Below are 16,430 nucleotides of genomic sequence, written 5' to 3'. Positions count from 1 at the left end.
CCATAGGGCCTCAGGATGGGCTTAAGATTGCTGAGGAGATAAGTTTGTTTTGGTCACATTTTCAGCAGTGGACTGACTGTTTTCCAATACCTGGAGCAAAACGGAGCCCTTTGTTCTTGGCATCGCAACATTGAACTACTTAGTGTGTGCTGAGCTGAATCTAGGCACAAAATGCATTGATGGAAGAAGTATTCAGCTCCTTTACGTAAATAAAACTGGCAATACCACACTTAAAGGAACAGTGTGTGATACACGCTTGTGAAACTGCGGTAACGTGAGCTGCAGAGTGCAAAACTGTGGAACGCCTGCCGCCGTCTGACTTTCGTTGCTCCTAAAGTAGTGTTATTATGGAAAGGATGGCTTCTGAGTGAGGCGAACGGCTACCACGGTTTTGCACACTGTGGCCTTCCTTACTGCGGTCTTGGAAAGGGAGGAGTGAGCGGAGGGGGACGCAGTTAGTTGCAATCTGCAACCACACCACTAGATGCCGCCAAATCCTACACACTGTCCCTACCTATTCAGTACTTCAGTAAAAGCACAGAATAATCAATCTAATCAATATTGTTATATTACTGAACAACGGACTACTTGTATGTAAAAAGGGGTCGATCGTAGTGATGAAGTAGAGAAACAGTATATTTAAAAATGAGTATCTACATGAAATAAATTTGGCTGTAAATACTTGGAATAGACGCTACAAGTACAGTTGCAGTACTCCTTGAAACATGTCTTGAAACAAAGTGTGGTAGTAGTACTGTAGTATGAAAGGTATCTTGGCGCTGCAGTACGGGCGGTGTCTCTTAAGTGCCTGCATTTGATAGCAGTGTTAGATGACCCTGTGTGATGGGTGAGTGCTAAAGTGTGTGTTTAAGCATCGCGGGGATGTGGGATTGAGGTCAAGAGAAACAGAGAGAGAGAGAGAGATGAAAGAGATGAATGAAGAGAGAGGCAGGATCAGCCTCAAAGTGACCGGGGGCTGAGGTCACTCATTTCAGAGGTTCAACCCCCCCGAATGATCCACGACTAATCTCTCTTACCTGACCCTGACAGAGGTTGCTCTTTCCCCTCACAATGAATGTGAAAACAGGCCTGGATTAAGGTGATGAGCAGAGAGGATGCTGTGAAGAGATCAACGAGATACAATCAGCGAGCAGAGTGCAGCTGTAAAAACTCAAATGTATAGCAGTATTTATTCAAAAAGCGATGGTGATTTGATCCCACTCAAAGTCCACACAAGGAGTTCAAAATAGTACTGAAATGATTTACCAACACTATTGAGCATAGCTTGTTAAGTCATCTTAACAGCATCTTATCGGCAGAACAAAACAAGCAATTTGAAGATGTTACCTTGTACTACCTTGGAAATTCTGACAGACATTAATGACTTTTTGTTTAGCGCTAATTAGCAACTGTTAAACTAAAGGTTGAGATATACGAAATCCGTTGACGTAGTGCTATGTGAAGTCGATGGATCCTATTCTTTTTCTATGGAGAGCAGGAAATGTATGTTGAATGATGATACAGCTCGCCGGGCTTGGTGAGTTGACTGACTAGTCACCGTATCTGAATTTGGATAATCATGACTCAACCTCAACGTTATGCAAATTAGGTCCTTCCATCGCAAGGCAGCAAGCTCACGAAACTCCGATCCTAACTAAAGCTCCAGTCAAACTTGGCAGCGTTGATCAAATATGAATCAATATTCTGTTACTGTAATGCCTATTTCTGTACTGTTTAGCTGTAAAATGGGAAAGTTTATCACCCGGCCCAACCGCTTTGGGCTCCACCACCTCTTTTTGTTTGTTGGCCAGATTTGGTGCGTCTCCACCATTAGATGGTAAACATGGCAAACATTATACCTGCTCAACATCAGCAGGTTAGCAGTGTCACTGTGATCATGTTAGCATGCTACAGTTAACAGTTAGGCTCAGCTTTAGTACAGCCTCACAGAGCTGCTAGCCTGGTTGTAGACTTGTAGTCTTGTTCACATTTTATGGATTAACAATTTAGTGCAATTAGTTGATTGATTAACTGACTGACTAACAGTTAATCGAGGAAATATGACTAACGTGATGTGAGGATTTGGTGTTTTTCACCATTGAAAATGAATATTTTGGGGTTTAATACAGTTGATCAGACAAAAATAAGACATTTGAAGACGTCACATTTGGTTTTGGGAAGGTGAAATGACCATTTTTCACTTTTTACACATTTTATAGTTCAACATTTTTTTTTTAAATATATTGTTATTGGGGTTGTCCAATTATAACAAACTAAATAAATTGATAAAATAGTCAGACTTGGTAGCAAGTATACAGTATACCATCAAATAATTATGCAAGTAGATAAAAATGAGGTGAATATACAGATGCTACAGTAATTACAATGTACAGAAAGCTTAAAGGTCACATGGACTACTACACGTTATAATCTTATTCCAGTTGTCCCGCCCCCACCCCGGTCTTTAGCTTTATTGATCATTTCCAACATTTATAGATATATAGTCTTACAATTATTTGTTAAAAACTGCTTCTCAACACTCTGCTACTTTACAGGCTGAGCATCACTTGTAACTGACACGTAAGCAGCGACTGAATGAAACCCCTCTCTCCTTGAAAGCTTTGATGTTCTTCTGCCAAAATCCCAACCTTTAGATCAACTCATTAAATATGCTCCTCCATGGAGCCCGCAGACAGACAGATGTTGCCCTATCCACCATAAAGCTCCCTGCACCTCCCGTGTGCGTGTCTGTGTGTGCATGTAATCTGCCAAAGTGGTTTCTCTATTCAAATGAAATGACAAACAGCTCAGTCATTCACAATGAACAACTCTAATCTCTATCATCTCTGTGTCTCTCTCAGGGACAGACTTGGTCGCCGTCTATCGATGACGAAGGCTCGACGAGAGACGAGTTCTACGACGATGAGGACCTCTACTCGGGCTCCGGCTCTGGCTGTAAGTGTGTGTGTGTGTGTGTGTGTGTGAGAGGTTACACACTCACGCCCTCGTTCTTTCAAACTCGACAGCTGCTGTGTTTCAATCTGCTGACCCTGAAGACCCCACCCCCCACCCCCTGCTCCGTGTCCTCGGGTTATGGTCGCTCTGGTTGCCAGACTCACATGCAGGGAGGCCACGCACACACAATCACACAATACAAACACATCATTTGGCTCGACAGATGATACAGAGTTATTGCACCTTTAAACACAGACGCCCTTACAAACAAACAGCAACCCGGGTTCTAGTTCCCCCACATCTTATTTGCTCTAATCAGATTACAGTCCACACAGATTAGCAGTTGTGTGCACCTATCAGTGAGCGTATGTTTGCGTTTGAGTGAGCTGGCTGTCTGCCTGTGAAGGAATTACCTACTTAAGGTAAATCACGTTGGTGTAATTCAGGCTGATTTTCTGATCTGGCTGTTGAAGCTTGAGCGTGGTTCTCCTTATTAAGCATGACTCAATGAGGGCTGCCCTCGTTTTAGCCACTGTGCTAGTTGGCGAGCGCGCTCAAAATAAACTAGAAAAGTGCATTCAGTAGAGTGCGGATCTCCGTCAGGTGTGTCTCCAACGAAGTGTATCAGACACATTTTTCACTCGCACGTCTCACGCAACAGATACACTCTCATTTTAATCTATGCAGCTGTCTGCACCGGTTCCGTGCAGCAAAGACCACACCAATAACGATATGGGTTTAGAATAGTTAATAACATATTGAAGATGGAGCGGACCAATGATGATGTAGGAAGTATGGATTAAGGGTCCGGAAGGAGGATGAGGGTTGAGTGATGGAGGGATGAGGTCATGTAGGGTAACGCCCGGGCCAGACTGGGCACGTCAGCAGCGCGTGGTGGCTGCCTTGCTGAACTACTGTGTGTCTCAAGAATGTGGCGTCCATACCAGCAGCGTTTCTGCTGATGCTGGGCTGCTGCTGCCACCCTGCCTTTCATAATGGCCATTTCATTTCATTATACATGTAATTTATATCTATTTTAGACAGAAACAGGTTAAGAAGCGTGTGCTCATTTGTAGATAATAGTAATAATCCACAATTAAAACTCGATGCTTTATTCATTCATGGAATGAATCCCTGCAAGGCGCTGCATGTTCTACAACACTGTCCTGTAAATATTTCAGAATATAATCCTCGTGTTATCAAATGAAGGAATTCTGTCCACAGAAAAAAAAACGCTAGAGAGCTTTTATTTTGAAAGTGAAGCAGGGGGTGCTGATTTATAAATACATCTTTACTTTTTTTCATGTCTGTGACATACAGTATTCTACAGATACGGACATTGAAACTGTAGTAATGTTGCTGGTATGATGTCAATATACTGTCAAGCGATCATTTTCACTCTGTTGTTGCTGTGAACCGCGCGCGGCTCGCAATAAAAATTGGCGAGACCTTGAATCTCTAGAACGCAGCTGAGCCACACCTGAGCTGCGCTGCTCACGCAGGCAGTGTGGCTGCTCTGTTTTACCTAGGTGTGCAAAGCAAGAGAGGAAAAGAGGAACAATTTGTAATCCGTAGCGGAAACAAGAGTCCAAACTGAAGCAGTTCTTGATCACTTGCGGTCCCTAAGAGTAGTTAAGAGTCAGCAGTCAATGACAGTGTAAAATAGTCAATAAAATATGTTTTCAAAAAGTGAGAATAAATCAGCACAAAAAATATTACGATGCAAGATTAGCTGTGGACAGACAGACAGACAGACACACACACACACGCACACACGCACACACGCACACACACGCGCGACCGAATACATAATCTCCTGGCGAAGATAATAATTACAATTCAGAGCAGGAGAGTGCAGCAGAAGCATCCCCTGTGGTTGAAACAGCAGCCCGGCAAAATTGCTTTATCTCAAACCGTGACACAGAGCCGTCTGATTCCAGAGGAAAAACTCATTTACAACAGACGGATGTGCATTTTGTGTCGCTGCTGCGTCAAAATGTGGCATTTTGAGGCGTCTGATAAGTTTAACAGAGGCTGCATTGTCGGAGCCCATATTTCGATATCCTCTCAAGCTCGTCTGTCAGCCTTCATGTCTTTGAGCCTGTAAATTCAATTTGTTTCTCTTTCAACCCCGAGGAGCTTCACAGCTATAACAAAATGAAAGGTGGTATAATACTATTATGAGATTTAAGAAAAAAAAGGATTAGTGGGCCCCATCGTCAGTACCTTCTCTTCTCCTCTCAGACTGTGTCCAAACTAAGCCAGCTAATTTTGACAGCGCTGTTTACCTCAACTCTTTAGGTCATTTTTTTGCATCCACACTGTGAAGCGCCAAAATTAAAGGAAAACCGTTCTTCTTCATCTTCAGTCAGCCTGGTCTCAGTTGGTTAAACCTCCTTTCTGCTCTCCATGTTTTTAATATAACCAAACTCACAATTTACTGTAGTTGTTCTCATTTACATGTTTTTCTGTTTGTGTTGTCAGACAGCTAAACGAGCAGAAAATAGCGATTTGATTGCGACTGTGATTGCCGCGCTGAGATACCAATAAAATCACTTTATGATGCTGAAGTCATTTGAGAGAAAACAAGCAGAGCTGTATTGACATTTAAGATGACAGGGGACAGACAGTTGTTTTCTTAAAGGGGAACTGCACCGACTTTACACATAAAGGTCAGTTTACTAGTCATGAGGAGTACTCCGACTGTGTCAAGTCTGGAAAAAATAACCCTGATAATGTCATAGCAATGTCAACAAAGACCTCAAGGAGAGTTTAAAAGATGTTTGTGTTTACCAGGCAAGGAGGCTCTCACAAAAAAGATGATATTGGTTTCATTATGGGAAATGTAGTTTCCAGCTTTTTTGGAGCTTCACTAATATAAGCAACTAAAAGTAAGGATATCTCGGGGTCTACTATACAGATTTTTGCCCATTCTTTTTTTAGCCTGTGCATTGTGCAACCTTATAGAAGTGCAATACTAAAGTGCTTGACTGCCCTTTTAACTTTACTACCACACAGCCCTCAACCAGGCTTACATCATTGTTTATCAAAAGCTCAGTTTTCCCTGTTAAACACCCTTGGAGCAACTGGGGTTCAGTGTCTCGCTGAAGGACACTTCGACATGCAGACAGTAGGAACCTGAGATTGAACCGCCGACCTTGTGGTTAAAGGATGACCCGCTCTAATCACAGAGTTACAGCCGCCCCTATTGCCTACTATTGTTTATATTTTGGAGACAAGAACGAACCTCTCGCCTGCCTTCCTGCTTTATCACGGTCGTGTCTAGATGATTACCCACAAGTTGTGAAAACATGAGAAAACTCTCACATGGTTTGCTTCCCGACGACCTATCCTAACCTTAACCTGTCGAGGTCAATGCCTAACCTCAACCATCTGACGAGAGTTTTGCAACTTGTGGTTTACTTTCTAGACACAACCCTTGATCCCCCGTGGCCGTGCAGTTCAGAGGATGAGATCGGCGCTTGCTGTGCGCATATGCAGTTTTCGGACGAGACTGGCAGTGTTGTAAAAGGCCTTCTGTTTCAAAACTATTTGCTGACTGCTACTCGTGTTAGCAGACCACTTTCGGGTTTTTGGCTCACCTGATGTGAACCATACCCAAGTACACATAAACCATAATCAAGACCACCTTTTTAAGTGGACCCGGGAACATATCGATGACCCGCTACGGTACATAGCGTTCATACTAATCAAACAAACTAGAATTTGGGGTCAAGTGTACTCAGATCTGGGCCCGGGTCCTAAAGACAAGGTGAAGAGGAAGCGTTTTCAAATTAAGCCGGCTTCGGGGCATCATGGAAGGCTAGTGATCTTTTTTGTGAACATGTAACGGCAACATCCCTGGTTTGAATCCAGCCTGGGACCTGGACCTGCAAAAATGCCCAAAAAATAATGTCAAAAAATCACATCCCATTTTTGATATAGTGCACTATATTTACTATATTTACTGTGTGAAATTTATGCATGATTTCGTATCCACAAAAATCTCCACAGTGAAACGAAATTAATAGTGTCCCACAGTGCAATGCTTCACATTTTATAGATCCTAAAAAAATACAGTCGTGCAACAGTACACCTGTTAGTGATGATGCAAAGTGAAGGTGACTTATAAGTGTCTGAAATCTCAATTTACTGCTCAGCAGAGAGTAAATTAGTGAGTGTTTGTTATATGGGGAGCAGTGAATGAGTGTCCAAGGGATTGATTTCAAACACAGCCGTAGTCTCAGTTTCTGATTTACTGTGTGAGCGTGTGGGCGGGTTGAGTGATGAACGCGATGTGTGACTGAGAGAGATTTTTTTTTATTTTTTGACTCCTCTGCTTGTTTTTTTTTATATTAAATCATTTTTTAATTCAAAATCCTCTCTTTTCCTCTCCAGATCCTGAGATCAGTGTGAGGCCGACATCGGCGGGCGTGACCTTCACCACAGAAGAGCCCCTCCTCCTCTCCACCACCCAGGCCACCGGCCCCGCACCCTCCGCCTTGCCTGCAGCCGAGCCGAGCCCCATCCCGGAGGAGGAACCCACCGCCACCCCGCTGCCCACCGAGGCCGATGGAGAGAGCGGTGCATTCTGGGAAAAAGAGAAAGAGCTGGAGAGGGAGAGAGAGAAGGAGTTAGAGGAGAGAGAGAAAGAGCAAGAGAGGCAGAGGGAACTGGAGGAGGAGGAGGAGAGGGAGAAGGAGAAGCAGCTGGAGAGGGAGAGAGAGAGGGAAAGAGAGAGGGAGCGGGTCCGAGAGATGGAGAGAGAGAGGGAGAAGGAGAGAGAGCGCGAGCGAGAGAGGGAACGCGAGAGAGAGCGAGAGAAAGAGAGAGAGAGGCAGAGAGAGCGTGAGCTTGAAAGAGAGAGAGAGCTGGAGCGAATCAGGGCTGCCGCCGCTCAGACCACCGCTGCCCCACGATCCCCCGCAGCCTTCCCAGTGGTGACCACCAACCCGGCAACCAGCCCCGCAGAAAGTGCGGCGCCCTCTGCCAATTCCGATGACGTGAGCACCACAGAAGAAGAAGAGGACGTCTACCTGTCACCTGAACCAACGGCGTTTTTCCCAGGCTTTGACATTGAGACCACCCCAGAGGAAGACGTGTCCACCACAGCAGAGACCACCCCTGAGCCCACAACAGCTGTACTTATTACCACCACCACCGCCGCCACCACTGTCAAGACCAGGGTCACCATCTGGCCCAGGGTTCCCATTACGACAACCACTCAGGCGGTGCCAACAGAGAGGACAAGCCGCCCACAGCCGCCCACATCTACACAGGTGAGATTGACGTTAATATAGAATAGTGTCGCAGGGATGACGTATATTTGTAGGCCAACCAAGGCCTATGGAAAGGAGGCGGGGTCACGCGTCATCAACGCGTCATATTTTTGGGGGTATAACACATGCGCAGTAAAATCTGGTCTGCACCTGCCGAAATTGAGGCAATCGCAACGCACGACCGCAGCTTCAGTTACACTGCGCATGTGTTATACCCAAAGAGCCATGTCCGCCCGTGACCCAGTCTCCTTTCCAAAGGCCTTGAGGCCAACCAAGGCCAATGAACAGGAGGCTGGGTCACGGCTTGGGGTATGAGGTATAACACATGCGCAGTGTAACTGAAGCTGCGGTCGTGCATTGCGATTGCCTCAATTTCGGCGAGTGGAGGCAAGATTTCACTGTGCATGTGTTCTACCCTCGGAGATATGGCTCGTGACCAAGCCTCCTTTATATAGGCCTTGAGGCCAAACAGGAAGCTGGCATCGCACTGGTTCCCTCGACAAAGAGCCAATGGGATTTTTCCACTGAGTTTTGGATTATTGCAGAAAATAAACTCTGCGACAAACAAACGTTTATGATACTTACACGTTTTGTTCAGAAAGATAATCTCCACAAATGAACACCACTTTTATGATTTTTGAAGCGTGAATGAAATCGCCAGAAGTAAAAAGCTAACGTTAGGCTATAAACGAACTACAGCACGGTCGCATGAACGCTTTGTTTAGTAGTCTCATTGAGCCACTTGTTAGCAACCGCCTTTTTTAAGACACATAAAGGTTTAAAAATTCACAAGTTGTATATTTATTAATGTATTTTTACAGTATATCGTAGAACGAAACATCTCTTCAGCTTGTGTTACGTTGCTCATTTCCGGCTCATCAACCTCCACAAGAAAACACCAAACTCAACAGCAGGGATTATTTTTCGGATTGTCAACAAATCCCATGAAAAGACCAAAACCAACAACACATAAGTCAGCTTTATACTTTCACTACTTATGATTGGATTTGAATCAGGAACTATTTGATCAAAGAATAAGTAAATAAGGTCACAAATATGACCAAGGATTCACATACAAGCTTGTTCTAATACTCTGTACTAATGCACTCACTTTGGTCAGCACCAATAAACTATTCAGGTTTGATACCCAACCCCTTTCCTGACAGTTTAATTATTTACAGGCCGCAGTCATTTCTCTGATTGGTGTGCTTCTGTTTATTTGCAGCCGTCCTGCATTAAAGCGTGATGCATGTCTGGTTTTCCACATTGTAATTAAGCTGCCAGATTTTATGAAGTGTGTATATGCGTTTGGACAATATGCAACTTTCCACCAATCAGAACATACAGAGGCTCATTGTTTCGAAGGCGAACATGTGCCATGGAAAGTTCTCTGTTTGGTTTGGATTCCGTGTAGCAGCTCCGTGGAACAAATGTGTTTACATCAAATGTACATTTTCCCCGTCATTAGTCTCACTTTCCTCTCTCTGTCTCAGGAGGGTAACAACGAGGCGGGCGCTGCAGGACCGAGTGGAGATTTCGAGATCCATAACGATCTGGGTCGAGGTGTAATGCCGGTGGATCCTGATCTGATCGGTAACACAGTGGACGGAGGAAGCTCTGCCGCCCAACTGCCACAGAAGAACATCCTGGAGAGAAAAGAGGTCTTGATAGGTAGGAACGTCTGCCAGTAAAGTTAATGTTATTATGTTTTTGTACATTTGTCTGTCCATTAAACCACCTCTTAGATCAACAGCTTACATTTCCCCGTTGCCTCCTGTACTCTTTCCCTGCTTTCTAGGAGCTGCTAAGATAAACTTCACGTTCACGTAGTGCAGATCATCACGATAAGTGAATGTGCTACTTAGCCCCGTTTGACCCGTTGAGAACAAGCAATCCTCTTCTTGGGTTATCCAACCCCTCCTTTTCGCCCCTCTTTTTCCCATCATTTTCCCCTCTGGGTAAATCCAATTTCTTTTCAAGTGCCCCCCTCTCTCCTCATCCCAAAGAGCTGTTGTAGAAAGTGAGGGAGCAGCCAACTTGCCTGACCTGACTGGCTCTCTGTCTCTCCTTCAGCTGTTCTCATTGGTGGACTGCTGGCGGTGGTTTTCGCTGATTTCCTGGTCATCGGTAAAGAGCAGGAAGCAACAAACTTTAGACTAGACTGTCTGTATGATAGAAGCAAATCACATGTACATGTACATGTCAGACTCATACATTCATGTATAGCGCTGCACATGTATATTAGACACCGTATTCACTTTCATCTATGGGAGTTAAAGAACATGAGATATACAGTGATTTGCAGGTATTTACCATCTTTGACTTTTCACAGAAGACTTTTTCTGCCAAAGTTATGACGAAGTTTGTCAGGACATAAAGGTGAAATAGGAATTCTGCAATTGTTTTAAGTTTTGATGAATGAAACGATAAAATTTCCATTTCAATCAGGCTTATTTTTGCCCAAGCCAAATATTTCAGATCAAACGGTTCTTTGATTTCTGTTGTGTTTTCTTCATCAAAAACTATTGCAATTCTGCCTTTCACCCTCCCCAAATCTATACAATGTTTCACAGAACTGTGGCTGGTGCGTCAATATTTTAACAAGACTGAGGCTGCATTCACATCAGATCGGGTGTTGTGGCGAAGGGTTGTGCGGAGGTCTTGGCGAGTCACTTTAGTGACCTATCGACTGCACGACGATTAACTGCCACCGCAGCCCAAACGCACTATCTCCATTCAAAATTAATGGGAAAACTTGTGCTTTCGCCGCACCGACGGATATGTGGTATGCAGCCTAAATCTAACAAGACTAGTAGGTGTGAATGGTTGCCTAGCGACCTGTCCAATGGCTCCAGCCACCCGCAACCCTGTAAAGGATAAGCAGTTACAGATAATCTATACAGCCATGCTATGAGGCTGTGGCCTTATGGATTTACGGACAAGTAGTTCATCATGTCTTTTTTTTAATGAAAAACTACAAATGGTGCACTTCAAAGGGTGAAATTAATATTTCTCATGTCCAATATCACATTTGTCTTCCACAGTAAAATCAGGGATGGTAAAAGTAAATATTTATGCACAGTGTAACACAAAAACGGCACAATCTGATGAAGAAAATCTAATTAATTTTAAATTTTGGCATAGTCACGTTAGACCTAAAAGCAAGATGAAGGTCTGATGCCGAAACGCATTGGAGTTTGCTTTTAGGTCTAATATGACTATGCCATTACAATAAAATAGGGCTGTCAATCGATTCAAATATTGAATCGCGATTAATTGCATGATTGTCCAAAGTTAATCACAAATTAATCACACATTTTTATCACTTCAAAATGTACCTTAAAGGGATCAACATAGGAGTGGGCAAATATGCTGCTTTATGCAAATGTATGTATATATTTATTATTGGAAATCAATTAAGAACACAAAACAATGACAAATATTGTCCAGAAACCTTCACAGGTACTGCATTTAGCATAAAAACTATGCTCAAATCATAACATGGCAAACTGAAGCCCAACAGGCAACAACAGCTGTCAGTGTGTCAGTGTGCTGACTTGACTATGACTTGCCCCAAACTGCATGTGATTATCATGAAGTGGGCATGTCTGTAAAGGGGAGACTCGTGGGTACCCATAGAACCAATTTTCATTCAGATATCTTGAGGTCAGAGGTCAAGGGACCCCTTTGAAAATGGCCATGACAGTTTTCCCTCGCCAAAATTTAACGCAAGTTTGGAGCGTTATTTAACCTCCTTCTCAAGAAGCTAGTATGACATGACACATTCCTTAGGTTTTCTAGTTTCATATAATACCAGTATCTTCTAGCTTTGAAACTGAGCAACCTCCGAAAGATCGATTGCGTTAATGCGTTTCATTTATTTGTGTTATTATCGCGTTAACTTTGACAGCCCTACAATAAAGGGTGCCCAGGAGTTTTCTAATGATTTTTTGTGTCTACATATATCTTTATCCAAAGAGCACCTCAAACAAACTATGAGTCAAGGATGCGCCCCTAACCAAAAAAATTTTAATTTCAAATTTGTATTAGATTTAATTACAAGAAAATGTTGTGAAAAGTCAAGAGTGGCGAATACTCTCACAGTGACAGTGCACAGGGAAAAGTTATGTTATTTTAAATAACCCAGCCTGTGTTCTCTGTTATTGGCAGTAATGGAATAAACAAAGCAAACACCTCCCACACAATGAATAGAAACTAAGTGTTCCTCAAGCATTTTGGAAGATAAACGGTTTGTTCTCCGTTTTGGCATAAATACCAATTAGTTTAACGAGGGAAAGTTATTTTTTTCTTCCCATTTGATAACCACACATTAATCTATCGCACGCAGCAAGAGTTCATTAGCGATGTGTGCCGAGGAAGGTGGTGAAATGCAGCTGCTGCGGATTGGTTACACCGGCCCCATCGGGCTAAAGTACTATGTAGCACTGCAGGGCTGCAATTTAGCACAAAGCTGTTGGCAACCAAGAACGTATGTTGGCACATTCAGGCTCATCAGTCTTTACTTAGCAGTGAGGTGATAGTGATGCTGTGGTAGCTTTGCTCTGCTTTTAGACTAGGAGTGTTTGATTCAGCGCGTGTTTGTAGTGATGTAGTCTGCTGCAGGATGTAAAAGTAATGGTGTTTAGTGTATTTCTGAGTGTTTTTACGATCTGTAATATTCTGTTAAGACCCTTTTCTTTCTGTCTTCCTGCAGCGGTGATAGTGGGGGGAGTGGTAGGCGCCTTGTTTGCAGCCTTCCTGGTGATGCTGCTGGTGTACAGGATGAAGAAGAAGGACGAGGGCAGCTACACGCTGGAGGAGCCCAAACAAGCCACCGTCACCTACCAGAAACCAGACAAGCAGGAGGAGTTTTACGCATAACACTCGTATGCCGGAGAGACGCACCGCACACCGAGGGAGAGAGAAAGAGCGAGAGAGAGAAGAGAGAAAGATACTCTAAGCCCTCGTCCTCCTCCTTTTCTTCTTCGTCGCCTCCCTCATCATCTGCTCGCCTCTCCTCATCCCTCTCTCCTCTCGTCTCCGAAACACTTGAGAGCGCCTCTCTCTCTGGGAAGAGACTTGGGAACTTTTCTTTTCAATGAAAACGAAAAAGAGGACGAAAAAAAAAGAAAAAAAAATACAAATATATTCTGAAAAAATAACACATACACACGAGATGTTTTTAAAGTAAATGTTGTTATTAATATTCTACAGATTCTCTTGTTCTGTATGTAATGATATGATTATTTTGTAAGAAAAAAACAAAACAAAACACAAGCTCTTAACCTGTGTTGTCCAGCACAAAAAAAGAGTTCCTCCTCTGGTTTTATGGAGCAAAAGGCTGAAAAGAAAGAGGAGAGGGGCGAGGCGAGCCGAGCGAGACACAAAAGAAAACGAGAGCGATGGTTTCGACTCGGCCCCTCACCCCCCGAAAACACACAGAGCGTCTGGTTGGCCGCACAGAGCCCAGGGTCAAAGGTGAGAGGAAAGGTCTCTTTTGTGCCTTCCATCCCTCTGGTGCTCAAAGACACATAGGCACATCCATACCGCCACATAAACACACGCTTACACACATGCACATGCTTACACACACACTTGTATCTGCTTGAAGGTGGCTCTGACCTCTCTCTCTGTGCTCGGCCAACCAGAAAACAGCGCTCAGCCCTCGGTGTGTTTCACAACGTCGAGGAGCCGCTGTGGAAACGTCGGCTGGTCGCATGGAGGTTTGCTCATTCACGCGGCCATTCTGCTCCTCTCTAAGCTGTACAAAGACTAGTTACGGATAGTAATAATAACCAATAATATATCAATGTTTTGGGCTGGATGGTGAAAAATAATAATAATAATAATTATACCGTTATAATAATAATAATGATACTTAAACAGGAGGATGTGTATTTAGCAGTTTAAAAAAAAAAAGTTTATATGTAAATATCAGCGTATCCTTTCTGGCATCACTAACCATCTGCATGATCATGAAGAGTTTTTATTCATCACATCCGCCATCACGTTAGATGAGCTGTGCTCTCGTCAGCCACACACACACACACACACACACACACACACACACACACAAAAGTAAGTGCAGACATATAACTTTGCATTTAAATACACCACACAGACTTTAAGTATACTGACCTTCAAACACATATCAAACCCATCATCATCATCATCATCATCGTCATTCATTGTGATAGTCATCACTTGTGATATGAGCAAGATCAGGTGGTTTCAATATGTTATTGATTAGTTATCGATCAGTTGCCGGTTGGTTTAGCGTTTGGTCTGTTTGTGTAAAAGCACAACTAGTCATCACGTCATCCGATAACCCCCCCACACCCACACACGCACCTTTAGCATGCCTCACTTTGTTTTTCTTCCACCATTGGCTCTCTGTTTGGGGATGGGAGGGGCCTCTGGGAAGGCGAGAGGGGCTTTAATGAAAAAAGTGTGAATCCGCGCGGGAAGTTGCTCCCACGTGCGCTAACTCGGTCAAAATCATAACTTTTGTCATCAAAGCTTTGGTTATGAGAGGAAACTTTGAGTTAGTGTTTATGGGGTCAACTCTCTGTTGGACTCTTTTTTTGGGGAGGGGACAACGGGGGGGGACGGGGTTCGGTTTGGGAGGGGGAACGTGAGGAGGAGGGATGTGCTTCTATCTAAGAGATTGTAACAATAACCACACCAGTGCGACTGGGCTAGTAGCTTCTATTATACTCAGTACTGTAGAACAAAAATGCATGGGAGTCAAAACTATACTAGTCTGAGTGTGTGTGGATGCCTGTGTGTGTGTGTGTGTTTTTGAAAGAAAAGAGGGGTGAGTTAAAGCTGGAATGTACTGTGGTCGAGTGTGTGTTTACCTACTCCAGCAGTTCTCACGCTCTTCCACAGACAGGTAACACACCTCTTCCACTCCTGTGTGTGTGTATGTCGCCTGCCCCCTCGCCAATATGTGTGTCTACACCTCATCTAAACGCCACCTGTGTGTATGTGTGTGTATGCTTCACCTTGGTATTTCACAGCAGACTCTTGTGTACACTGACTAGCCTGTCGACGTGAGTGTGTGTGTGTGTGTGTGTGTGCGTCTGCGAGTGTTTCGTCTGTTCACTGCTGAATGAGGGGCAGCTGGTCCCTCACAGTGGCTTTCACACACACTGACTGTGTCTTTTCACTGTCCGACGGTCTGCCTGTCTGTCTCTCTGCCGCAGGACAGACGGACGGACAGACAACACGCCACTTTCTCACAGGCAGGAATGATCTTAACACGTACTGTCTTTTTTAAAGTGACTGTCAAAGTGTAAACATGTGTGTTTGTACCCATCTAAGCCTGCGTAGCCAAATAAGACGTGTGTATGTTTGTGTGTGTGTGTGTGTGTGTGTGTGTGTGTGTGTGAGAGAGGGTGAATTTGTAAGTGTGTGAGTGGAGGCATGTGTGTGTGTGTGTGTGTGTGTGTGTATGTGTGTGTGTGTGTGTGTGAAGCCCAACGGAGGCTACACTACTCTATGTTTGCTGTTCCCATTCCTGTTTTTATACATTTGCATTTTTTTAAGGCTGAGTTTCTGTCATTGGCTGAGTGAGCGAGAGGAGGCGGATCCTCCACGCCACCGCCCTGTCACTAATCTGCCACTCTGTTCCAAATAAAAAACCTGGTTGGGTACATCTGTCCTCTCTTGTCTTTCTTCTCTCTCTTGTCCTCTCTTCTTTTTTTCAATTTAAGTAGATAAATCAAGACACCTGTAATTTTCCATTCTGCCGTTAGTGTCCAATCTGCTCTCAATAATACATGAGCTGCTGGCAGGTGGACTTTATTACATTTGGAAAGAGTCAGGCTAGCTGTTTCCCCCTGTTTCCAGTCTTCATGCTAAGCTAAGCTAACCGGCTGTAGCTGGTATCAATCTTTTCATCTGACTCCTGGCATTTTATACAATGTCGAACTATTCCTTTAAGTACAGTGCACACACCAGACAACGCACTGCAGCTTCCATATTTAAAAGAAACCTAGAAACCAACCAGTATTCCTGTCCTGGAAAAATACTCCACCCGTTCCCATTCCCAGGGTTTTATATACTGATGCTTTGTCATGGTCGTTGGCATTTGATACCAACGCACAAGGTACCCTTTAGCGTTGGTATGAAACTCACTTAGCGTTCCATTAACTACAATGCAATGCAAACCCATCCGCGGCAACAGTAAAC

The 16,430-nt window shown here is 43.9% G+C and overlaps 1 protein-coding gene across 2 annotated transcripts in view; it reads left to right on the top strand.

Moving 5' to 3' along the window:
- The window catches only part of sdc3 (syndecan 3), a 40,985-nt gene extending 27,540 nt beyond the window's left edge, over nucleotides 1-13,445 (top strand). Inside the window, exons 2-5 of one of the 2 annotated variants that reach the window (XM_074612901.1) lie at nucleotides 2,862-2,955; nucleotides 7,354-8,234; nucleotides 9,728-9,905; nucleotides 12,949-13,445. In XM_074612901.1, the coding sequence (XP_074469002.1) occupies nucleotides 2,862-2,955; nucleotides 7,354-8,234; nucleotides 9,728-9,905; nucleotides 12,949-13,115 (1,320 nt within the window). In that variant the 3' untranslated portion in view covers nucleotides 13,116-13,445. Of the gene's footprint in view, nucleotides 1-2,861; nucleotides 2,956-7,353; nucleotides 8,235-9,727; nucleotides 9,906-10,307; nucleotides 10,622-12,948 lie in introns of those variants that run through there. The other variant, XM_074612902.1, reaches the window with a different exon arrangement.
- Nucleotides 13,446-16,430: the final 2,985 nt, after the last annotated feature.

Source organism: Sebastes fasciatus, chromosome 17, assembly GCF_043250625.1.
Source record: "Sebastes fasciatus isolate fSebFas1 chromosome 17, fSebFas1.pri, whole genome shotgun sequence".
In the NCBI taxonomy this organism is placed as follows: domain Eukaryota; kingdom Metazoa; phylum Chordata; class Actinopteri; order Perciformes; family Sebastidae; genus Sebastes; species Sebastes fasciatus.
This window is presented reverse-complemented; position numbering and strand designations above follow the sequence as displayed.